We start from the raw sequence: 26,224 nt of genomic DNA, 5'->3' as shown, positions 1-26,224 counted from the left end.
TCTCTTTCTCTCTCTCTCTATCTCTCTCTCTTTCTCTCTCTTTCTCTCTCTCTCTCTCTCTCTCTCTCTCTCTCTCTCTCTCTCTCTCTCTCTCTCTCTCTCTCTCTCTCTCTCTCTCTCTCTCTCTCTCTCTCTCTCTCTCTCTCCTCCCCAGCCCTTTACTCTGTCTGCATGCCTGCCCCTTCTCTCTCGACATCAGGCTTATTGACTTTCATCCGGGCTTGTTTCTAATCGTCTGTTGTTGCGATTAAAAGCTACAGCCTGGCTTCTCCAGAATCAGATTATTCAGCCTAACACGGTCGTTCGACAACCAAGAAAACGTTCCATCACATTTTATATTATGGGAACTTGTGGAAAATAATTCCTTGGTCCATTATTTTAGGCCATTCATTTTGAAACTAGCCGCCATTATTGAAGGAAGCCGGATGCGAAATTCTCGTCATGGTTGCCCTTGGTTCAGAACGGCTTGCGTGAACATAATGAGGAATGACAAGGACGGAACAAGTCATTGAAATGTTGAAAAGGTTCATCATATTTCATTCACGCTTTCTGGCCATCACTCGTTCGTTCTAGGCATCTGATGAATGTGTCAGCCGCATTTGAGAAACACGGTCATGGATGTGAACCACACATCATGAGATGGAAAATGCTCACTAAACATCCTATTATCAGACTGATAATCAGTGAAACTCTGCAACATCTTGACGAATTAAGTGGCGTAGTAGTTGGTGTAAACACTGTCCTACTACTGTAAGGTAATGTCTTAACCCTTGACAAATTCTTCGTTTTCTCTCCGTTCCCGTTCTCTCGCCGACAGTTTGGCGAGGCCACGGGAGCCGCTCGCAAAGGCAATCAGGCGTTGCACGATCATTTGTGACGTCACTATCGGTGATTTATCATCTCAAGAGCCATGGAGAGCCAGGCGGGCGAGGCCATCAACACCCCCCCCCCCCCCCGGAACGCCGTGGGGCCAGGTGGGGTGTAATGAAGCGGGTGGGTGGGGCACGGGGCCTTCTGTCGGCAACACCAACAGATGTGTGACTTGAGGGCTGCGGTGAGGCATAGAGGTTGTAGAGTTAGAGTATGTCGAGTGGAATATACGTCTCTGGCGTAGAAAGATAAGCACTGAAAATGAGGTGTCCAGAGATGAATCCCGGGCATAGAAAGTTGAATAAATTATCGGGAGACGAAAGTCGTCCGTGACTTGCGATGAAGCACTGTGAGGTCTGGGCGAAGAGATTCATCTGAAGCTTGCAACTCATGTAATGGAAAGTACGCCCGTGGGTCGTCGCACTCTCCATCAATCGATCCATCGTATTTTCACTGACACTCTTTATTGAGTCATTTGTACACTTCAACACTTCACTAATAGCACCAAACTCAGAACAAAAGAATAGTGACCAAAATAAATGTCTAGAAATGACTTCGGACCACTGAGCAGATAAGGAAGATTCAAAACTCGTTTGACAAAGAATAGAGAGGGGGTAGAAATGAAAAAAATATCCTATCATAATGCCATTTCTAACACAGGAATGACAGTTATCACAACACGCAGGATTAATTGCCTCCTAGAGATCATAAACCTAACCTGAGCAGCCTACGACATCGTCGATGTAAAAATATTTCGCTGCGAGTTAGCCCCACGCCCGCCGTGCGACGCACGGTGCTCGCCAGGCGTCACTTTTGCACGCCGAGTCGCCAGTTTACCTGTGGGCGTCTGTTTTACCTCGCGGAAAAGGACGCGTCCGGCACAGTTACCACGACGCCACGGGTTATCACATCTATCAGAGGTAACTCGAGCGCGCGCTGAGTGACGCACCGCTCGAACTGAGGCAGGGTATTGCAACGGCAGCTGGGCTACGGCGCGCGACATTTTGTCACACCCTCACACGTCCTTCAGGACGATCACCACGCACTGCAAAATCAGCTATGGGGCGGGGCTCTCCGCGCCCGGCGCTCCTACCGGTAGGGGCCGCCGCGGCGTCTGGGCTCGCCATCCCGCAGGGTGGCCACCTCATCGCCGCGGTAGAGCCGCTTCAGGCCGCGCGGCAGGGCGCGACACGAGGTCAAGTTGAGCTCGCGCAGCTGCGGACAGGCGGCCACCACCAGCTGGACGGCAGGTAAGGAGCCGGCCGCGCCGCACAGGTCGAGTCGGCGCAGCGGCGGCGGCGGCCAGCGCTCCGAGCAGGGCGCGGCCAGCTCGCGCAGTGCCGCGTCCACAGTCGGCTGGTGTCCGCCACCGGCCAGGTCCAGCTCCAGCAGACTGTGCCGCCAGCGCTCCAGCAGCGCGTACAACGTCTGGGAGCCGGCCGTGGCGCCCGAGCGCGACAGAAACAGGTGCTGCAGGTTGTCGGCCGGCAGCCGGAGCAGGCCGTCGGCCGTCACCGCCGTGCAGCCGCGCACGTCCAGCAGTCGGAGCCGGGCGGAGCTGCAGAGCAGTCGCCAGAGGTCGGCGTTATCCACCCCGCCGCTGCCCGTGTCCTTCAGCACCGCCACGCTGAGCTCCTCCAGAGCGGGGAAACCGGGCGCCGGCTCCTGGTGGCGCAGAGAGAAGGCGGTGGTGTTATAAGCCGGCGGCAGATGGCGCTCGGCGATACTACTCGTCTCGGGATTTCAGAGCGCGATAACGGGTGCCAAGGTCTCCTTGCAGGGTATTATTCTGACAATTCAGACAACTAATGGGAGTGACGGTTTAAGGACAGACCAATCTGGTTAACGTTCTACGATAAGCCAGAAGAGCGATCAAGGTAGTATGTAGATACACATTCAACATTGATGCGTATCGATATCAACTGAGACACGTTCAGAATGCTTAAAACGAAGGCATTCGTGCATTTGATATACGATGACCCGGTTACGGGTATAAGATCGTTAGGATAGTCACGTCTTGTCATCCATCCTTCTCATGTCCTATTTGACATCTCCGCTAAACAAAGAACATTAATGAGAAGTAACCACCAAGTTACGAAAGCCAAGGTCTGGTATTTCCCTTTCTCTTTACACGCTAAAAACCATTCAACACGCTAAAGTATGCATGTTTACGAGCAATCGCTGCATGGCGCTAGTCAAACCCGTTTTCCAGGTATCATGGACGGGCAATCCACGATGTCCTGCATTCATTAACGAGTGGCCAGTTACTGGTTCTGGGAAATACCTACATCAAAGTATGCCGGGCCTCGTCCGAGCTAATCCCTGCTATTTATGCATCACACACAAGGACAGTCACCTGACATGCTCAGACTCTCATAATACCACCTAACAAATAGCAGAACAGCCATTTATAGATACCACATGATTGAGCTATTTTCAATATAAATATACCGCTAAGCCAGGCTATCAAGTAACAGCCATCAAAAGAGCTCCGAATCACAATCAAATATGATAATTGTTTTCAGCGATGCAAGTCATGCCTGCCTCAATGCTATTCGTGCCCCAACCACATAGCGCCCCACATCGATGTTGAAGTACCACCGACTATGCACCTAGCGCAACCAACACACCCTTGGTATTCCCTCCCATATATTTTGTCCTGGTATTTCCACCTACAGCACTGACTCCCACTGAATGTCTAACGACGCCCGCTCCCCCAGGGGAGTGTCGCGGCCCCACTGACCTCATCCTCTGGCTCGGGCCCCAGTCGTATCGCCGTGTTGGTCCAGCAGAGCACACGCAGGCGCCGGCAGCCCAACATCAGCTTCTCGACGGGCAGCGAGGCGGCGGCACTGCTGCTGACCACCATATTGGAGAGGTCCAACACCTCCAGTCGAGGGCAGCTCTCCTGCCGAGGAACGGGGACCGGGTGCATTCAGCAGTGGCCAGTGGGTAACGATTATAATGCAATTAATTACTATAAGAACGCGTTAGGTGAAAGTTTGTCGATGTCTCGAATTCGATAAACTAAAATGTCCATCTATCTAAACTGATCTCACCCACTTCAATCAGCATTCAATAATCGCGCTCACCCACCTAACATCCTGTTACTGCGCCCCACGCTTGCCCCTACTCACCGCCAGCACCGCGACCATCTGCGGCAGGCCGGTAAGCAGATTGTGCGCCAGCGTCAGCTCCGTTAGTCGGGAGCCCATCACATCGGCCAGTTGGCGCAGTGTGGGAGCGCTGACAGTGCCGCGCGGTTCGACAGCCGAGAGGTCTAGCGCGCGCAGCCGCGGCGCCTGTCGCGCCACCAGCAGCAGCAGACTGGCAGTCACGTGCCGACAGCGAGCCACGCTCAGACTGCGCAGCTCCGGGCAGCCGGCGCACACGGCCGACAGGCAGGCAGGCTTCATGACACGGTGCCAGCCGGCTGCGGGGGAGGCAGAGGATCAGTCAGCATACACCAAAATAAGGGTGGAGGGCACACTGAAATAAGAAGCTGATGTTATGCTGAACAAGTTGATGGAGAAGTAAAAGCTGATTCTGGTCCTCGGTGGATTATGGCATGAGTTAGCAAATGCTCTGAATAACCGAATTCCTTACAGCAGCAAAGCGGAGCGTTTTGAGACACTAGCATGAACGGCCTGCACGAACGACAAGACAACATTGACTATTACCTGAGAACTTGCAAACATCAGAGCTTTTTTGCACATAACAGTGCCTATTTGGCAGCATTATCACGCTACTCATAACACAACTCCAGCTCATAAAAAGCAATTGACGTCATCACAAAACATCACGACAATGATATGGCATCATTCCAGCCATTATCCAGCCCAGCCAAGGCCGTCGGTAAAGCGGGACTCACCCAGACTGAGGTCTCGTGCGTGCGTGAGTCTGTTCTCCAGCAGCCACATGAGCTTCTTCTCGGTGCGCCGGCTCTCTTTGGTGTGATCCCCGAGGTCGACACTGCGCCACAGGTGCGGCGAGAACGCCGCGTCGCGCCACAGTCGACACACAAACGACAGCCGCACCAGGGTGGGCACGGCACCCACTGTGCGCGTCGCCTCGGCAAAGATCACCTGCAGCACCTCCAGTGGCACGCGCGAGCCCCAGTCGCCCTGCGGCTGCTGCTCTTCCTCCTCGGCCTTTCTCTCGCCGTTGCTGTTGGCGGCCGAGCAGGCTCCAGCGGAGTCAGACGGCGACCCATCCTCAACAGCGGCCCGTTTCCGCGTCGTTCCGAACGTCACGCGCCGTCTGTGAGAAGGGAGTTTGCGTTTCCGGCGTGTTGATGAGCCGGGCGTGTCCTTAGTGTCTGCAGAGGGGCGCTGGTCGGTGTGCTGGTCGGCGCGGCGGCTCGGGTCGTTATAGACCAGCGGCGGGCTGACGATGGGGCGGTGCTTGTGCTGCACACGGCCCCACCAGCCGCCGTCGTCGCTCTCACTGGTACCCGACGGAGAGGTGCCGCTCTTGGCCAAACCGTTCCCCTCCTTGGAACTGTGTCCGTGCCTCCTGGGTGAGTCGCCGCCTTCCATCTTCTTGGGTGTGTTGGGCAGGGCCATCACACCAGTCCACACATGAGTGTTGTTGTGTTGTCTTCTCCGCTGGTGTATATGCCTGTAATGAAGTATACACATGTATATTTCAAATTTTTCTTTTACCAACAGAGAAATACAAGGATACCTACAGAGTATTACAGCTTTTTATAATGAAACAAACAAGAATAGACATTGGATAAAGAAAGTAGGTGGATAATAATATAAATTTACACCTGTAGTGAAGAATGAAGATATCTCTTGGCTATCTACTGAATGCCTATGCATCTTTTATTATGATTTTCCAAATATTTGTACATTTTTTATGATACCCATCAAGGTTCTATTGAATAGCTAATGAGTCATTACTTAGCCTTAATTATGATCAGGATTCAGGAATAGAAACGTCCTTATCTATCAGTACATTTTTTTTAATATAGATTTTCAGGCAAAGCACAACCAAAATATCTGACTAGAATTGAAAAAATAACCCTTTATATATCAGACAGGGTAAACGTTTATGGTAAATTATGTCATATGTGAGGATTCAATATTAGAGCCAGGCCAGAAGCATGACCAAAGCTGGAGAAAAGCTTAAAGCTGACCAGGAGAGGAGCCAAGCCCTCATATAAGAAGTTCACATTCCCCAGCAGCAAGTGAATGTGCAAATACTTAATTTTCTAGGCCTAGATACCAAAATGTCACAAGCAAAAAATGTCATTCTTGGTCTTAGGTATTGATAACAACAAGAGTAAACCCAAATTTTCAGAAATTCCAAATACAAAACATGGTGCTTATGAAATGAACACAATAAATAGCAAGACTAGCTGCTCTCAGGACATTACACCGCTTACTGCCGACACCCGTACACGGCAGAGTGGTACGAGTACAACGACTCGCGGGTCCACGTGATGGATCAGAGAAACGTCAACAGCGGAAAGGCATACGTGCTGTTCTTTGAGCTGGCCGGCTCGAAACACCGCTCCGGCTCGACCCACGTCTAGTCATCCAGTCACGGGAGAGGAGCCTGCGATCGTCACCCGCTCGGGCCCTGTGTAGTCACACCGGCCGGCGCACATTCTGCACGGACAACTCTAGCCAGCGGCCTATCGTGATTTGTGATATTGGGTGTAAGGTGTTGTTAAAAACCAGAACGGTCTTTTTTATCGTGAACTGTAAACTGTCTCGCATAGCAATAATTGCAATGATAATAAGAGCACTACATATGTTAAAAAAAAAAATAAATACCTAATCAATTGATGCAATTGAGAGGAAAGTTGAGTCTAGCACTTCCATTAACTTTATAAGCCAAGTGTGAAAATTGTGTGCCTAACAGAACAATGTCTGGTGTGGGCAGTACAGGTGGATAGAAAACACTTCCAGACAGCTTGTAAATTAACTACCTACCTATAAATGCACTAAATAAACCACACAAAAACAAGATAAGCAAAGCAAAAAGACTTTGCTATAGGTATTCTTGAATGAAGGAAAATGTAAAGCTAAAGCTATTAAATCAAAACAATGGGTGGAAGAAACAGAAGTTTTGAACAACATTCTGTTCTGCTCAAATTTGAACCTTGAGTGGGTACAGTTAAAACTTGTTGCCTGTTACTTGGTAATGATAATTCAGGCATTCTTTTACTATGAACCTGTCACCTTCTGCCACAGCTCACATGTATATGCTAGATGATAGATGGGTGTGTTGCGGGTGTTATCAATGTGTTCAGTAGGTGTCAGTTTAGGATAGGTTTTGCTGGGTACCTATGTTCTTGGACAATTAATTTCTATTTTCTTATTTGGCTGGAATCAGGAATGTCATATGAGGCAACTCTAATATCTGCAACCCAAAGTGGCAGGTGCTTTAGCCAAAGACAACCAACATGTTGCATGGTTGCATAAAAATTGTCACTCTAGAATATTGCAACAGCAGATGTGCAGCTAGCAAGGGTGACTCAAGAGTCAAGACATTGCATGCCTGAAGAAAGAACTTATGTAACCCCTAATTCAATCTGATGACCCATCACATTTCATGTTGCTTGAAAGGTGGGAATATCACTTGTTTTGTTTTGGTGGTATTTATTGGATCAAAAGCCTACAAGACTAGAACACAGCTTGTATGCATGCAAAGTGAAAACTGTATTGATTCTCCATCTTCAGTGTCCTATTTGAATGCATGGCGTGTTTTTATCCCAACACTCAGAGCAATCAACCTGCAACATATTTCAATGGAAGAAGCAAGACACAATTTTATTGTGTGTTTATGAAAGCTGTGTTACAGCCTAAAAATGAAAGCTGGTCAAACTAAAATGAATCTGGTAGTTAACACAATCCAATGGCAGTTTTCCCTGAATTCAAAGTCAAATCCTCTTTACAATATAAATTTTGTCCCTTTCTATGCTTCATAGTCCTATGTAAACAAGACACTTATTGCTATTGGTAACTAACATATACCATTTAAACACTAGAAAGACAGTGACGGTTCGGGAGAGGCAGAAGAGGTCAGTAGGTGGAACTATGGTCATGAGTACCCAAATATAGGAACGTTCCCATTTTTGGGAACGGAGTTCCCAAATATGGGAACGGGCGTTCCCATTTACGGGAACGGAAGGTAATTTTTCGGCCATTCGCCCACTAAAACTCATTAGTGCATCACGTCTCAAAAAAGTGCACGCTAATTTAAGTATCTACTGAATCTCTATAAAATTATCTTTAATCTGACCGTTGAACAAGGAAATTGACCGTCGAATGATATTTTTAATGATTTTTTTGAAATGACGGAATGGTGAAAACATGGGTTATACTACATTTAACATGCAATTTAAAGGAAAATGAAGCGTTTTTTACATTTTGAGGTCAAGTATAATAATTTTCGCCTGGTTATGAAGTTTCATACTAGCGACACCAGATGCTGACATATGCAAGCGAACACGCGGACAGTCCCGAGGTAATATTGTTGACTTTTGGTCTCGGGGCGCACGACCGCGTGGAACGTCAGTGATTTTACCGAACTACTGTTGTAAACTCAGTTTCAGTGGTTTAAAATTATTCAGCTGTATTTTATCAGCCCGGAAAGACATATTTTATTTGGATGCTAGCTGTTTAGCATTGTTTTATAAGGAGCGTCATGAGCGTGGTTTTTGTCTTCCGTGTTTCTAAGCATGATCGTTTTGGGGGAATTTCTCTTATATAGGTCGCTCTGTGTGGCTTATTTATAATTTTTATGCTGATTTCGATCATTTCTCGTGCCCATCCTACCAGGCCTTTTGCCACTTACACTCATTAAGAAAGGAAAAAACTAGATTTTCCATGGGACTAGGTGTTTTGAGGGTGTAACATATTCAGCGTTCCCATTTTTGGATACTTCCTTGTGCTCGTCAACTATCGGTGATAAACAGACAGGTGCTTGACATGTCTCCACCCTCGGCGCGGACGGTGGATATAGGTATGGAAGACCTTGTTGAACATCGCTGAGCGTTGTGAATTACGTAATCCTGCAGAGGGGGGCGTGCCCGCTGCGAGATCGACGGGAATAAAAGCGCAGAAGACCGGGCGAAACATGCGACGGTCTTGCCGGAAAGGTCATCTGATGATTGTTGCTTAACAATAATTTGCGGCGTTGGACATGATGCTTGTTAATGAAAAGAGCCCCTGAAAGGCGTCGGTGAAATCGTTCCCAATTTTGGGTACGCCGTTCCCATAATAAGGAACGCTTGCAGCGCCAGTGTACGAGAGCGTTCCCAAATTTGGGTTCGCGGCCCGGATGATGGACTGCTTTAGAAATAGGGGAACGATTTGAAACTACGATGGGCCTTACAATATCAAACTCTTTCCCAACAATATTGAGACAAATATCAGGCGGTTCACGATCGTTTTATATTTTTTGGACGTCATTTAACGGTTCTTTTTCTTGTTTTAAATAATTCCTACATGGCGTTCCCATATTTGGGTTTATCGTTCCCAAACATGGGAACGAAAATGCGTTCCCGAAAATGGGTACGCTTGACCATAGTTCCGCCTACTGAGGTGCCCTCGAGTCGCAAAGCAGCACGTCACTGAATTACATAACCAAAAATAAATATATGAAATTAAAAAGTAATTGCCTATAGGGCCAAATAATGCACAAGCTACAAGAATTCGAAAAAAATATCAAAAAGTGGCCCAATTAGTGTTGCGATCTCCAGATTTAATCCCTCAGGCCACCTGCCCTGAACGGCCACAAGATAGACACAGAGGACTGCAGCAAACATAAGCCATTAGTTCAAAGCTCCGAGCAGCGAAAAGTCGAGGAATTCAAAAGCCATACACACACAAAATACTAGAAATAAATCGGAAAATTCACGCCAAGCACCCTACACGTCCAAATCCAAAACGAGAAGACTACCTATTATTTACAATGCCGCACAAAAGATGAACGCGTCACGTTCTACACAACAGCGTTTGTTTCGTCTTACATTACCGGGGCTGCCACATGTAGAGAAATTCCTGCTAGATTTTTTCCCCTGATATCAATAGACGCGTTTACATAGGGTTTGTTGCAAGCTTAGGTATATCTCCGTCCGTGATGTTGCAAAAGATGCTAATGGTGCTTAACAATTTACAAAATGCTCCCCTCTAAATATTTGAAGACCATTGCATCGAAATTATCGCCAAATTAACGAGCTAGAGCCTCGTCAAATATGCTATGTAAACCGGGTTAATGTTCTTACGATCAACTAGGTATACCTATCTAACGAGTAACGGTGGTCCTATACCATACCAATTTGATAAGTACTAATAGATCTTCGCAAAGCCTTTGAGGCTACTTTGCCTGATTGTCGGGCAAAAGCTACTGATTCCACCGCTCATAAACCTCGTGATGCAGATAGGTACCCCAGAATTTAACCCTTGTTGACCCATAATATTGACAGCTGTCATGCCTATCATTGGCCTATGTCTGCGGCCGCCGCGGCTCCCGCGGTCAAAAAGGCACCCGGGGCTTAGCTGGCGACCATGCGACGGCGGGCACTGCCGTCGTGATCTTGAAAATGAAATTTTTATTCTTTAGAGTGCTTTGGAAAGCTATTGGAGAGTTTTCAAGTGCCTCGAACTCTCCAAGTTTTTGGGGAGTTCTCGGTGCTCGATACGACCATTGGTTCTCGGGATAACAGGGGGTGGGGTCGGATCCACCCCCCCCCCTCGTTCCCGGCTATGTTGAGTATCTACCTATAGGTGACGCTAAACCAAGCCGCCCACTGCCCAGGTGGCGCGGTGCCGGCGGCTTATGACCTGTCTGGTGATGCCCCCTAAATTAGGCAAACAGGCGTCAGTCATCCCGTCAGTCATAACGTCGTCACGAGCACATCACGGCAGCACGGAAGGAGCTGGGGTCAGATGTTCTTTTGCGCACTAATCGATTACCGTGACTCGGCGCTTGTGCATTACGCCGTGCACTGTGGCAACGGACCTGAGCGCCTCAAATCTCTCTAACAGCCAATGTTTTATTGGATGCCACAAAGAAGGCCGCAATAAATAAATAGAGTGCCAGCATGCTAACCATCATCACCAGCTCACATGCTCACCAGCACGCTTGTAGATGGGCTTTTATAGTCGGAGCTCTGGCAGCTGGTCATCAACCGATCAAAACACGACATGACACTACGCTAGAGATAACGTCCATGGGATTCCACGTTTATCGAATGAGGGACGATATTTTGAACGAGACCTCATGAATAAAAAAGGACATCGGGGTCCAGAATTCAGATGGACTACACGTGGGCACGGTCTTGGTATCCACGTGCACCAGCTCATGTGCCATGGGCATGCAGTTGCAGCTCGGGCAGTTCGGTCTCCAAGGCATCGCGCATCCTGTCCGTCATCTGTGGATCGTTCGTTCTTTTAGACGAGGTCACGGGAGTGAGACCATGCAATTCAGCTGCTGTCCGCCTGTTCCACCTGGTACGACCTCTGGGGATCGTATGATCAAGGCTATATAACTCCTATAGAATAGAACTCCTATCAGGGCATATTTTAACAAATTTTTACTGCGTCCCACGTTGAGCAGAGGGCACGTGCTCCGACTAAATGCACAGGGCAAGGAAGAGAGTAGGGCACTGAGGAGGGCAGAAAGTAGGGCACGGCAAGTTTCAGGGCATGGCAGAGGACATTTTAGAGGGAAGGGTACAGGTCAGGGCACACAGCAGGGCACAGAGTAGGGACGCAGTGGGTCAAATCAGCAGGGGCTACGTCCCAAGGCGAGGGGGCTGCGTCCCAAAATGGGACGCAGTAAGTGCCTTAAAATATGCCCTGACTCCTATACATAGAACGCGTATGACAACATATAATAGGATTAACATGGCTGATATTATAAATAGTTGACAAAAGCAAGGGATATAAAATAATGCAAGGGAAAGTCCCTAACGATCCAGCCTGAGTCACTGTTCCATTGGCACGGTAAGAGGTCAGGTAGCGATGCAAAGCTGAGTGGCACGGTTGGAGCAGCCTTAAAGGAAAATATATTAGGTACCTACCCAAGGAGAGGGGCTATTTGTCATTTTAGGGTATTTGCCTTTCAACACCGTCTAAACCGACAAAATTGTATTGTTTTTCCCAAGAAAAAGTTTTTAAAGCATTATTCGAATTATTTGCGACCCGTGGAAATGAGGTAGAAAGATTAATAAAATTCAAATTAAAACGTTTAATGAACAACCAGTTTCATTTTACCCCTGTGAATGCTAGGGGCCCTGCAGCATTAATTATCAATATTAACCGTGATTTGTCAAAGTCGAAGTAAGGAACGAAGTAATTGCACGTTTACACTATTCAATTTAAACAGACGGTGAGTTTTGCGTTTTGCTTTAGTTTTGCGTAGACGGATTCACGGTCATAGAATACGACGGATTTGGTAACGAAAGTTAAAAACATTCCATAGCTACAGAGCATGTTCCTGAAACTATGATCTAGTTACAGAATATGAATTTGAACATGATAATTACATTTAAAAAGCGGAAAAAGTCACTAACGACTGTCGGATCCTGCTATCTTTCTCGTCATACTTAATCTTTGATTGTTCTTCTACTGTGCACTGTGAAAAGACAACTGACAGTCATGTCATTCAGTCGCGAAATGTGTGAACACTGCGTTCGGCGCAGTCTCATCATCTTCTGGGCTCTTCTTGTCGCCACATCGCTTTTCTACCTGGGCATCGCCAGCGCCAGCCTCGCGTATTTCGGGGAGTTTCGGCACGAAAGCTTTTTCTTCTACAAGCGCGTCAACATCGAGACGCTAGTGGTGGCCGTGCTCGGATGTGTCACGGGCGTGTTCGGCGCGTTCGGCACGAGGCGCGTGATGCGACGCGTTGTGTTCGGCGCCGACCTCTCGCTGCTGGCCACGTTTGTGCTGCTGCTGGTCGCTACCGTCAGCCTGCGCCAGATGAAGAACCCCTTCGCCGAGCACGATTCTTCTGTGGCCACCTCTGAGGTCATGAGCAACGAGATCGTGGAGTACGTGACACACGCGACCCAGAACGGAACAGCGCACAACGGAAACTCCTCCACGCCCGGAAAGTCAGCCGAGGATCTGCTGCACTTCATGAACCTCGGTCAGCGCATCTTTGAGTGCTGCGGCAAGGCGTCCTACCGCGACTACCAGGATGCCCCCATCCCCAGCAGCTGCTGCGTCGATCCCCAACACTGTCCTCTGTCGAGCCGGCTGCCCCTCGCGCGAACCTTCGACACGAGCACGTTCTACGGCACCGGGTGTCTGTACAACATGTACAACTGGGTGGTACTGGTGACGCTGGCCGGCCTGAACCTGGCTGTGTTCTGCATCACCGCCTCTGGCTGCCTGCTGCTGAGCGGCGTCTTCCTCTACTTGAACCGAAACAAACGGACCGCCGCGCTGTCGTCGAGATCGACGCGGTCGAGCCGCACCACAAGGAGCCTGTCGCACGGCTCCACCGGCAACCTGAGCATGGTGGTGGTCGTGCTCGACGACCGAGGGGACACACAAGCCTCAATTGTAGTATAGATATGTGATTGTGCATTGTGCATGTTATCATAGCTCCAGAAATGAATTGCTGGAAGGGCCTGGAACACTGAAAAACGAGAGTTCGTGTGCTACTAGTTCTGCAATATATCATGTTGCGTGAAGTAAAAGTATGGCTGTGCTTAAATTATAACGAATTGAGCGGCAGTTTCAATGTTTCGCAAAGCAAGTTTGAACATTGTTCGTCTTCATGAACCAGAGGGTCGAACTGCTTTTAGTCGTTGGTTCACGTGCACTTGATATCACCTATTCCCATTTAATACTTTCAAGATAAACTAATGCATATTGCATGGAGTACCTATGCCAGTAAAACTAATAAAACAACCATCATTTCAACGATCATAGGCACCCAATACTGGAAAATCCTAAGAAATATTAGCTCCAGATGCCATAAGTTCTGTCATATACATCTCCGCAGTTGGCTGGCGGCCGACCCGACTGCAGCGATGGGGAGGGGTAATGGTTTCGTCACTGGACTACCGGACGACGCGGGCCGGCCCGGGTCCGGCGATAAACAGCGGCTGCGGAACTGCATGGCTGCACCGTTCCCAGAACCTCGGTCGCACCAGCTGGGGAGGAAGGGGAGGGGCATGAGGTGCACGGCCGGCCCACCGACGTCCGCTCCACCGCCGGCTACCACCCAGCATCACACGGGGTTTTCCGGGCCCGGCGTGACTCGTAAATACGGCGGCGAGTCAGCGGTCGACATCAGAAGCTCCCCGTCCTGACACCCGTTCGGAACTCGCTCCACGCTCAGTGGCGGTCAGCGCGTGTCAGTGTCAGCAGTAGCAGTGTGGTTTGGATAGACTGTTCCTGTCTCAGAATGCGGTCCATGATTTTCCTGCTCGTGGCGGCGGCCTGCTGCGGTCTGTCGTCCGCCTCCCCGGCCCGACAGCGCCGCTCTCTGCTGCCGGAGGGGGTGCCGCTGCCCGAAGGCGTGCCCCTGGAGCTGCTGTTTGCCGCTTGCGGCAGCGGCACGGGGGAGAGTGACATCGGCCCCTGTCTCGAGCAGCTTCTGCAGGGCACCATTGAGCTGGCCAGACCATCTTTCGCCACTGGACTCAAGGTCGGCGACAAGACTGTCATTCTCGAGCCCCTGGAGCTCAAGGACATTGAGCCGAAGAACAAGAGGCCCGGCAAGGTGCAGGTTTCGGGAAGGAACGTCCAGGTGGCCGGCATCAGCTCGCTGGCCGTGGAGGACGTCACGCTGCTGCCCGACAAGCTGGCGCTGACGCTCAATTTCACCGAGCTGCAGGCGTCGGGAGACCTGTCGGTGCGCTACCGGTTCATCTCGGCTAGCCCGCAGCTGGTTCTGACGCTGGTCAGGCCCAGCTTCCACGTCATGGCCGACTGGGAACTTGTGCAGCTCGACGACAAGCTCGCCGTCAGCCTGAGCAACGTCAACGTCAGTATCGACATCGAATCATTCTCCACGGAGATCAGCGGCCTGTCGGGCCTGGGACTCTTCCTGCAGAGGATCCTCAACTCCAGCAACCAGATCCTGCTCGACCTGTTCGAGCCCAAGCTGGAAGAGAAGGCCAAGGAGTTGCTGGAGAAGGAGTTCCAGACTATCAAACTGGGAAATCTGTAAGCGCCGACCAGCATCAAGACGTTCATCCTTTGCTTTCAGGGTCGGGAATGTCTCCCGAGGGTTGTAAAAGAGTATTCAATCCATGCTGGACATTTCCAGTTGTGATGAGCCTTGTTTGTATGCTCGTACCACCGATAAGTGCTGCCGTTCGACCATGTCGAAGTGACGTGCTGAAAGCACTTCTGGTGATCTGATGTTGCTGCGCACGATACTGTTTCGTGTAATGTTGTGATGTGGTATTATGCTTTAACTGATAAACGGTTTGAAACTCGAATGTATTGTAAAATGGAGCTAAGTATGTGTTAAGATTTGATAAATAAAAAGTAAAGATGTTTACATAACCTGTTCAATATGATGGATTGGTATATATGCGGCATTACCTAGTACCTTCTCCTGATAAGTTGCCATGCCATACGGCTAAAGAATGGTGCATACCCATTACACCTCGATATGTTACCTACTACAGGACAACGGCTACCGCATTACTTCACTTGGCAATTTTCTTCGAATCCACTTCGTAAAATGCAGAGTGAAATATAGCTAAAACGTCACATCATTAGTCAGATGAGTTCAGCGTTACTAAAGTATAACAAACATCAGCCTATAAGGCGAGAACAAGTTCAGCATTACGGAGTACGCCGCAATGGAATTTTAGGTGTACCTACAGGCCCATATTACCTACAGCTTGTACCTAGCTAGGTATAGTTGTTTTTTAACCCGCGCCCCAGTGCCGGTCTCAGCCAACTTCGCCCTAGTGGGGAGGGGGGGGGGGCATATGTTACCACCCACCTCAAACTCAAAAACTAAGAGGGCTAGAAAGACGCGGTAAAAAAAAAACATTCGATAGCTCTCAATGCGTACGTTTGAAAGTATTTCGGACATTTTTTATCTTAGAGCAATATTGGGGTCACTGGAGGTCATCAAAGGTCAAATTTTGCCAACTGTCATTATATTTTTCAGAAAACATGCAGTTATCTCAGGAACTCTGATAGCTAGAAAAACACATGGAAAAGCAATTGATAGCTTTTGGACTCCTCTTTTGATAAGGTAATAGACAGATTGTTATATTTTCAAGAAAACCATAAACGAATTCTTCATATGCGATTTCATATTCGAAGAATTAAAAAAACTCAGTTTCATACACGTTTTCATATTTAATTTTCATTTATAAAAATCGCAATTAGCAGACAACCGAAAACGACGGCCATGCTGGCTGTGACGTCACGATTCGTATGCGCGCACAGCGTTCCCGGACGGCGGCACTGAAGACGCGTATCGGGCCGCAGTAATCTCTGTGGTAATTCGCAATTTGCATCGTCTTTATGTGACTTCGACATATTCATCCATTCCTGGGAGAGCTGAACTGTTTTTATCATGTTTAAACCTTGCATTGTATAGGAACTGCCTTACTGCCTCTTCCCACCCAACTGGCTGGATGTGCGGAGGGGGCTGACAGCTGTGATGGATTCCAAGACTAGGTACTGTAGAAGTAGGATGACTCCGGCTCTGTGTGCTGCAGTGCGTGAGCCGTGGGGCGACCAAGGGGCAGGGGAAGTGTCCTCTGTGGCACGCTGTGCCATTTGGACGCATTACGGCGTCCAAAGCGCACGGGATGGCTCACTGCCAAAAGAACAATGGCTCTTTGGCGTTAGATATCCTCGGTGCTGCAAAGGTGAAGGACACTGCAGCGATGACGCGTGGCCGAAGGCTAGATCTGGGCGAAAAGATCGCCAGCTATAGCATTGCATTCTTAGCAGAGGAGAACATCCGCATGCGTTCGGTGCTTCGCCAGACGAGGTAACTGCCAGTGGTAGTATAGTCGGGGTGAAGTGTCCCTCGTCTGACAAAACACTGCGTAGGTACATCGGCAGCAATGATTCTAGAAAGATCAACGCGCAGAAACATGTGGCACAGGTCCAGTTGTTGATGCTGAAGGCGCAGTGCAAAATGGCATACTTCTGTGTGGCTGATCCGTCCTTCGAAACCAATAGGCAGGTCACGATCGTAAGTGTTGATTACGACGAGATGTAGGTACTGTCGAGGGCTATTAGTGAGGGATGAGGCGTTTTGGCGTGCGGCTGTGGAACGTCGAACTGCGCCGCGCGCGCACGCATAACTTCTCGGTAGCTGCCAGCTGGTTCCACGTCGTCGCCTTGACTGAAGTGTTATTATATTATTTTAAGTCAACCCATTATAAGTCAATGGGGGAAAAATCAACTCCCTGTTTTTTTTTCTCTGGAACGCGTCGGAATGGCCCCATATACCATACACGACTTCATATACGATCAACCTTCCCTACCTTGAGGCCTGTTTTGCTGTTGGGCAGCTGTAGGTCATGTGACGTCATCAAAGGTCACCAAAGGTTTTCTGCCAATGACTCCTTACAGAAACGAGATACAGCCGCGCGGATGGTCTCATTGTGTTTAGCTCGTCAAGGCGCATCGAATGATATACATGATGACCTCGAGGTCACGTGACCTGAGGTCAACCTTTGACCTTGACCTTTCGAGGTCAACATATATATGGTTCGATGCCGATTGACAAGAGGATCACGATGGTGCCCTTAGTTTGTTCCTAGCTTGCCTAGTTCGAAAGTTATTCGAGAAAAACTATCCATATGTAGCGCCGCCATAAACTTTTTTGACCCCTGTGACGTCATCTTTGACCTGACCTGAAAATGACTTCAGTAAAAATTGTAGACCTTGTCCGTGCGTACCCCATGCCGTTTACCGCTTGTCGCTATCTTGCTTCGTTCTCGAGATCTCAGGGGGGTGGTCATCCGCCCCCCCCCCCCGTCGGTTGTAAGTTGGCGCGATTCCCCGTCGGTGCGCGGGTTAACAAACACTTTATCAGGTGTTGAGGATGAAGTACCTACTAGTACATTCTGGAGTAATACACCACTTATTTTGCTTTGTAGGTACCTACCATCTTTCTTCCACAAAGATTCACCTTCGTCCGCCGACCAATACTAACATAATGCAGCCAACCTTCACGGGGCTCGCTGGATACGAATCGTGACGTCACGACCAATCAGCGCTCGTTATTTAGTCACGTGATAATAATTGACGTTTAAACCGATTTTTAAGGCATTTAAACTTCATGAATCAAGCTGATTTTTTCACCGTTGGAGTTTTCAGATCAAATAGCTACTAGTACGTGCGAAAAAAGTAGCATTTTTGCATAGCGCAACACGTCTATTATCAAAATTGACCTCAGGTCAACGGTTAAGACTCCATAGGTCAAATATTTTGAAAATAGCTTTTTAGGATAAAACATTTTTCACGAATAGCTTTTTAACCAGAAGATGAAGAATTGGCAATGACACTATCATGTTTCTCTCCTTCAGTCGCTTCGAAACATATATTTTTTTACCTGGAAAGGTCAAGGTCTAAATTCGACCTCAGGTCAAGGTCACGTGGGTGATCCAAATAGGTCATGTTGCACATCATTTGATACGCCTCGACAAGACAGACACAATGAAGCCATCCCCAGCGTTCTATCTCTTTCCCATCGGGAGTAATTCGCAAAAATCTGTTTGTAGCCTCAAATGACCTTGGATGACCTTTCTAGAGGCTATCAACAAACACCTTGGTCGTCACGGGTGGTCCAAATCATTGTGATTCTGAAATATTCCTATGCGTACACAACTACACAGTACACACGGATCTAGAGGCATTTTCATTTCCCTCCATAGACTTATAATGGAAAGGTCACGTCACTGTCCTGACCTTAGGTCACGGATGTAAGAAATCCGAGATATACAAATTATAGGTGCCCATAACATCATGCAATCCACCAAGTTTAAAACCACTCTTACAAACACTGCAGGCTGGACATGATTGCAAACTTTTTTAGGCTTGGTCAGTTAACTTGACCTGGTAACCTGACCTGACATGACCTGGGGTCAAAAATTTCACACATTGTTCAAAATTGATGTACAGAAAGCTACTCCAAGCGGCGCGGCGCTACTCGCCGCGGGTTTTTATTCACACGCAAAAAACGCGACAGGGTGGTAACATATGCCCCCCCCCCCCACACTAGGGCGAAGGTTAAGTTCGACCCTCACTGTAAAAATCTTTTGAATACAGCAACAGCATTGTAAATGAATTACTGAGAAAACTGGCTAGCGCACACTGTATTGGATAGATGAAAAATATTTTCTCATACGCCAGGATACATTGGCGCGGGAACCGGGGGGCAGTGGGGGCAGCTTGCCCCCTCCCCCAACGCTGGGGCCGTGGGGGCGATGCCCCCACAACTTTGAGACGGAATACCGCACTTTTCGCTAATGTTTTCTTTTTTAAAGCCAAGGGATGAAAAATAAGTGGCCTAAAACCGGTGAGAAAACGGTACCCTAGATTGATCTCTATTATGGTGTGCCCCCCCCCCCCGTGTGAAAAAGTTCCCCTCCCCTGCCAATCCCTTTAGCATTATCCTAGCCGTGCAGGGAACATTGCATGTGATCTTTCCTACACTACTTTCCGGCACGGGTTGATGACCCACAGTTCTGGTGATTTTTTAAATAAGAACTACCACGTAATAAAAACTATTCATTTACTATAGATATTAATAAACTAGCAATAGTACCTAAATAAACTACATAATAGTTACCTATTAATAATTTTTAATGAAAACGGTTAAACGACTTATATGGGAATACTGAACCTGCTCTGGAAGAAAAATGGAATTCTTGGTCTTCAAAAAATTCTGTTTCCATTTTTCTTTCCCAGAGCCATCCAGTATTATATATTCCAACTAACCCTCACTGGCATAGGCCATTTTCCGTCCTTCAACGGCACGGGGGGGGGGGAGGGGTGGTTGGTGCGATGCCCCCTTGCGTTTGGCCCTTATTGAGCTAGAGTCTGGCGGAAAAAGTAATCCTGTAGTTCGTCACGAGACGAAGCCAACGGTACCCGTTTTTAAGGTCATTGGTCCAATGGTGTTCTCTGACGTCAGGTCAATGACCAAAAAGTCGTGAAAATTGGGACCTGGTAGAACGTCGTAAAGTGTGGCTGCTTTAGGGGGTTTCGGGGTGCTGATCACGAATATCGTGTTGCTGTTGTGATCACAGATGATATCTTCATGCATTTAGGCCAGGTCGGGTTAAGTCAGGTCAGGTCAACCAGCAGGGGTCCTATCGGGTATTCGTAGTACGTGTCAACCGCCTCTGACAGCTTCGTAACGTGTTAAAAACTAAAAAGGTGCACCAAAACTTATTCGTAAATGTTCAAATGGCTGCTTAATTCGAATTTAGCTCCAAACACTAGCCTAGAAACATGTAAAACTCGAAAAAGTGAACCAAGGTCATCAAAGGTCAATGACCTGATCTGACATTCAGGTGACCTTGACACCCACGCTAATGCATGGGACCAACATCATATTCATATCACATGTTTGAACGCTTGCAACCACGAAAAGCTTGCAAACGCGCGGCTAGTGCGAGCCGACATACGCCGAACCGCGAATCCGGCCAAACATGGTCTCGAGAAATAGGTTACAGGTCAAAGATCATTTGAGTCAGGATCATGAAATTTTCAGTAAAATTGATCAACTCGAGGGCACTACAGTTCCGTCACGATCAACCGCTTTTGGCGTGAGCTAGGTGTTCGCGAAAAACCAAGGAGGTGGGTCCATTCGACCCCCTATGAGTGCGAGGGGTTATCCAGCCCCCTGTTGTGTTGCGCCAAAAGCCGTAACGTGCACCCCTCCGCTGGGTAGGGGGTCAATTTTTTTTAAAGAATTGTCATGGTTGAAGCAAACATTCCGTTCATCGATTTACTGATTAAGATATATTTTAGTCGGTCGTCAACATGCTCTGGTGTACATACATGCTTCTAACATAGTTTGTTCAACGATTGCTAGGGATAAAAATGGCCACAACTGCCTACCTATTCAACGATTCGGACTTAATTTATAAAGCAAAGTGAATCAAAACAATCGGCTGATCTCTTGAATGCATACGATTACATTTCACATCTGAGTCGATAACTATCACTCTCTATAGGATTAAATTAATGTTCATTCACAATGCATTTATCAAATCCTTATACCTCATAGGTTGAAGCAATGAATGTACATATAACGGTCGTTTTATAATCAACATTTTTCTACCTATCGGGGATTACTACGCACCGCTGTGGGATGTAGGAAAACGGGGAGGGGAAGGCCTAGGTATGGCAGCCTAGAAATCGAGAATGATTGGGATTGCTTGATAAGATGCGAGAGAGAGAGAGAGAGAGAGAGAGAGAGAGAGAGAGAGAGAGAGAGAGAGAGAGAGAGAGAGAGAGAGAGAGAGAGAGAGAGAGAGAGAGAGAGAGAGAGAGAGAGAGAGAGAGAGAGAGAGGAGTAAATGATCGAATGTATGTGATAGATACAGTGGGAGCTGCCACTCAGCGTAGTATTACTCAGGGTTGAAATTGATTGTGGGAAGTTGATCGTTGCTTGAACTAAGAAACCTATTGATCGCTCAGATAGGTATATTGAGTTTGAGAAATAACCATTAATATTCGAGGAGATTATATTTGCTCGATAAAAAGGATAGTTATATTTCGCAGTGTTATTTAAGGCAACTTAAGTATTTTTTATTGTCTAGTTTCATGCGGCTCACAGCTAGCGAACTCTAACCTTTGAATAAAATCCCGTGATCGATCTAATTAGTTAGAGTAAACCATCACACCGAAGCCCCTTTTTTAGTTGTTTTGTTTAAATAGCTGATTGCCCATCCTATCCCGAGAAAGGTGCAGTGACCTATGTGTGACCCGTGGACTGACCCGCCTCTGGAGAAAACTGACAGGAGACCGGCAACTGTCCACGAGCCGTTTTCCCGTGATGGAAATCCCGTTACAAATGCAATTAGTGTCAAGGTGCATTTTATGCAGTTTTCTACACAATATTTATGATGAATACAACCTGAGGTGAGAACAACAACATTCAGGTACAACAGTGAGCACATTCCCAGCATTTGGTACGCATCACAGCGAAATTATTGACACATCTGTAACGAGTATGTACAGCATCAGCGTTTGGTCTCATCTAAAGCTGATGTTCAGCACAAATGAACATCCGCATTCCTTCAGCTTACCAGGCGAAAGCAGTGAACATTAGAGTCGACACACAACCCAAATTACCACACATGGCACAGTTTCCCACGGGATTTCCATTGCCGAGACGAAACCTCTCGCATGTCAGCGAGGCAGTCAACAGTGATCGGCATTCAAATGCGCCCCAGCTTGATGGTCTGGAACTCCTTCTCCAGCAACCTCTTAGCCTTCTCTTCCAGCTTGGGCTCGAACAGGTCGAGCAGGATCTGGTTGTTGGTGTTGAGGATCTTCTGCAGGAAGAGCCCTAGGCCTGACAGACCGCTGATCTCGCTGGAGAACGATTCAATCTCTATGCTGACGTTGACGTTGCTCAGGCTGACGGCGAGCTTGTCGTCAAGCTGCACAAGGTCCCAATCGGCCATGACGTGGAAGCTGGGCCTGACCAGCGTCAGAACCACCTGCGGGCTAGCCGAGATGAACCGGTAGCGCACCGACAGGTCTCCCGACGCCTGCAGCTCCGTGAAGTTGAGAGTCAGCGCCAGCTTGTCAGGCAGCAGCGTGACGTCCTCCACGGCCAGCGAGCTGATGCCCGCCACCTGGACGTTCCTTCCCGAGACCTGCACCTTGCCGGGCCTCTTCCTCTTAGGCTTGATGTCTTTAAGCGCTAGTGGCTCCAGAATGATCGTCTTGTTACCAACCTCGAGGCCGGTGGCGAATGATGGCCTGGCCAGTTCGATGGCACCCTGCAGCAGCTGCTCCACGCAGGGGCCGATATCACTCCCACAGGCTTCAAACAGCAGCTCCAGTGGCACGCCGTCGGGCAGCGGCAACCCCTCCGGCAGCAGAGAGCGGCGCTGTCGGGCCGGGGAGGCGGACGACAGACCGCAGCAGGCCGCCGCCACAAACAGGACAATCATGAACCGCATTCTGACACCGAGACAGTCTGTCCTGACCACACTGCTACTGCTGACACTGGCACGTGCCGGCCACTACTGAGCGTGGAGGGAGCTCCGGCTGGCGGGTGGACCCGGGAGCGTCTGATACCGACGGCTGTCGCACTGCCGTATTTACGTTTCGCGCCGGCCCGGAAAGCCCGACCGTCGCTTCCGGACCGCCAGCACTGCGTTGGATCAGAGATTCAGCGAGATTTTTCCACAACCGACCGACCGACTGCAATGTAACTTGCTGAATCCCTTGTCGAAACTGTCCGACCATGGTTTCCATGGTCCATGGAAATGGTCCTCGTGATAGAGCATGGCTATTCGTCATTTCTTTAGGTAGTCAGCGATGGCGAACCACAATGCTTGTAAAACGGAACATATGTATGTAAAAACGGGCTACATGGAGCTGATAACGAGACAGGCAACTGTTCGTATGAAGGTGGGCTGTGGCATATAAGTTGCATTCAATGTGTGAGAGCGAGCATGCTGTATAAAATGATTGATTCGATTTCGCACAACATGTTCCCTGGCATACTTTTGACTACATATAGGTAGTTACATTCATGGTATACCAGGCTGCACCCCGAATACATTCGAGATGGTAATGCTTTTTCGGCTGTTGCACTAGCAAGAGTTAAGAAGACATCTCACATCTCTACGCTTTGTTCATACATATATTTCGAATTTTCGAGCATGCAATAGATAGCATGCCTACGTGTATAATTTACAGAACATTTACACTTTCCGCTTTTGAAATTATACCGATAAGCTGTAAACTAACGTCATTCCAACAAGTACTTTCCCTTATGAATTCCAGTGTTGTAATTTCAATTAAAACAGCTTGCAATGGCAAGACTCAGCTTATCAATAAGGCCTCATTGAAGTTCAGGGGCCGATGCGATCCGAGCCAGCTGTTATGCCCACCGAACCACAACGGTTCCCCTCCCCCGACCCAGTTACGTCAGAGTGCGACCTGCCCCGGCGGATTCCCAAAATGAGTCACAGCCGATCGGCTCCCACCCGACATAACACAGTCACGTGAAGGCCCATACCGACCGTTTGTATATACGCGCCCTGTCCTCCCCTCTGGGGAAACTGGACGGCGGACACCTCTGGCGTTAGGAAGTTCCGCAGCACGCGCCGAACTTCCCGGCGTTGAATTCGGATGTCCGGATGGGGAGGGAACTCGGGGCCTGTCCAATGTCCATGCTTCTGGTGAGGGGGAGGGGAGGGGGCTACTGTAGGACAGGTCACGTGACCGGCTAATGCGCAGGACGGCTTGATGAGTCAGCCATTCGACTGGATTTTCATGCGTCTGGCGAACGACGTTGAGGTGTCGCAATGCAGCCTGTGTTCAGTTATAGACCTCTGTATACCTCGGTATACAGAGGTCTATGGCTCAGTTACTTGCTACTGTATGAACTCAATCGCGTGCGTGGAAATGGCGCGGTTGTGTACATACGTGTTTTTATTGGTTTTATGTTCGGCCCATTTCTTTAAAGAATGAAATTTCAAGATCAATGCAATAGCTGCAATTGCTGCAGGAATGAAATAATCAAATGCACTGGTGCATGTCATTGTCAACTCATAGAACTCAGAAAAGCATACAAATGAACATTTTTTTTTCTTTTTGAAACATTAAACAAACATAAAAGTGAACATCCCAGTTAGCTTTGAGTTAAGATAGCCAAATTGGGGTTCCTGACTTGCACTTACTGGTTTGGGCACTCACTGCTCACAACATCGGAAAGTGCTTCAATTCGGGGATAATTAATTTTAAACTTGCAGTTTTCATATTTCAAGGGGCTGATGCATTTGAATGCCCCCTTAGACTTTGTGACGTCAGCGGAGATCTAACGATTTTTAAATCTTTTACTAAAATTATCGGTAAAACGTGGTGATATATATTGCTTTGCGCTCAACATCTGCCGCATTTTTAGGATGCAATATTATTGCTTCAAAATGACGTCGTAGGAACAACGGAGGTCCCAAGAAGTAAAAAGTAATATCTTGAAAACCAGTGAATATTTTTTCGATATTTTTCGGTAAAATTTGGTAGATATCCATTTCGATCTTTCTGAACCACGGGACATCACTTTTATGCCAATTCATTAACTTTTTTTGAAGGTGGGAGGGTCCCAGTTCAATTTCACAACATAAGGTCATCCCAGTGAGGGATGAGCAATTGCCTCTCCCTCAGCGTTCCAAATAGTCGAACCTTTATCGCTTCCATCAGCTAGAAAAAGGAAACAGCAACATATGCGGAAGCGAATTGACCTTATCATTTGTGGTACGTAGAGTACCACAAAAGGGTACACCCATAGAAAATATGATATATGGCATTATTATTGGTGTAGGTACTAGGTACTTACGTTCAGTAAGGCAGCTAAGTTAATTTTAGGCTAAATTTAGAATTTGAAGACAGCGAGCCTGAGCATGCAGTTATTTCTTTACAAAAGTGGGGTACTTGTATGTGTGTCCCGCAATATTCCATGCCATTACCGACTTTCTTGAAAAAAAAGAAGTGTTCCCATGAAAGCTAGATATGTAACCCACAGAAGGAAACGAAGGAAAGACATATATAATTGATCGTTATTTGTGCAACCGTGTACCAATGTCCTTTGCAAATATATTAGACAATCCATTCCACAATGCATTCTTTCCATAACTCGTTCAGTTCTCCTGTATCTCCCACATACGCCTGAATGATTGATAAAAAATTAAACTATTTATTAAAAAATTTAACGTAAAAGGGCAAAAAATAAGCATTCTTTATCCTATACAGGGGTATCCTATACAGGGAATTTGGGGGTGCTCGAGCACCCCGTGAAATTCAAAAGTCACCATATGATATTTCTTTAGCGGTGCTTAAATTACGTCTGAGACACAGACTGTTTTGCGTAAGTCGCAAGGAGAGTGATGCTGCTGGCAAAACGTACCTTTATGTGCTTTTCTACGCAAGAATTCGACGCTTCCATTCGCCAGGTGCTAGAAAAGCACCCCCTGGGATTATGACAATTCTCCGCCCCTGATCCTATACGCTTGTGCGAGATTTTTGTGACATTTCATTGAGTCAGCACACGCTGCCACCACATACAATGTGCATGGTCATCGCTACGCTCTACGGATACATGTAGGCAATAATGTAATAATTACGCATTATGTGTATTGTGCATATGTATTATGTATCTGCCTGATTAAAGTCGCATCCATCACACCCAG

The 26,224-nt window shown here is 47.9% G+C and overlaps 2 protein-coding genes across 3 annotated transcripts; one reads left to right on the top strand and one right to left on the bottom strand.

Annotated features, from left to right (window-relative positions):
* Window positions 1-1,314: 1,314 nt before the first annotated feature.
* Window positions 1,315-9,786, bottom strand: LOC122386453 (F-box/LRR-repeat protein 6-like). Of its 2 annotated transcripts, XM_043375642.1 has the most exons (5): window positions 9,762-9,786; window positions 4,742-5,490; window positions 4,008-4,303; window positions 3,614-3,778; window positions 1,315-2,535 (listed from the first exon to the last, which is right to left on the bottom strand). In XM_043375642.1, exons 2-5 carry the CDS (start codon window positions 5,433-5,435, stop codon window positions 1,960-1,962), a joined length of 1,731 nt encoding a protein of 576 aa, XP_043231577.1. In that variant the 5' UTR covers window positions 5,436-5,490; window positions 9,762-9,786; the 3' UTR covers window positions 1,315-1,959. The 2 variants fall into 2 exon arrangements, with proteins under 2 accessions (XP_043231577.1, XP_043231576.1); XM_043375641.1 differs by lacking the exon at window positions 9,762-9,786 and having other exon boundaries at window positions 4,742-5,581.
* A 2,723-nt stretch (window positions 9,787-12,509) lies between these two features.
* LOC122386448 lies at window positions 12,510-13,412 on the top strand. The gene has a single exon (XM_043375631.1). The coding sequence runs from the start codon at window positions 12,510-12,512 to the stop codon at window positions 13,410-13,412; it is 903 nt and encodes a 300-aa protein (XP_043231566.1).
* Window positions 13,413-26,224: the final 12,812 nt, after the last annotated feature.

Source organism: Amphibalanus amphitrite, unplaced genomic scaffold (genome assembly GCF_019059575.1).
Source record: "Amphibalanus amphitrite isolate SeventyFive unplaced genomic scaffold, NRLGWU_Aamphi_draft 000252F_arrow, whole genome shotgun sequence".
In the NCBI taxonomy this organism is placed as follows: Eukaryota; Metazoa; Arthropoda; class Thecostraca; order Balanomorpha; family Balanidae; genus Amphibalanus; species Amphibalanus amphitrite.
Note: the sequence above shows the minus strand (reverse complement) of the source record. Positions and strands in the feature narration are given on the sequence as shown.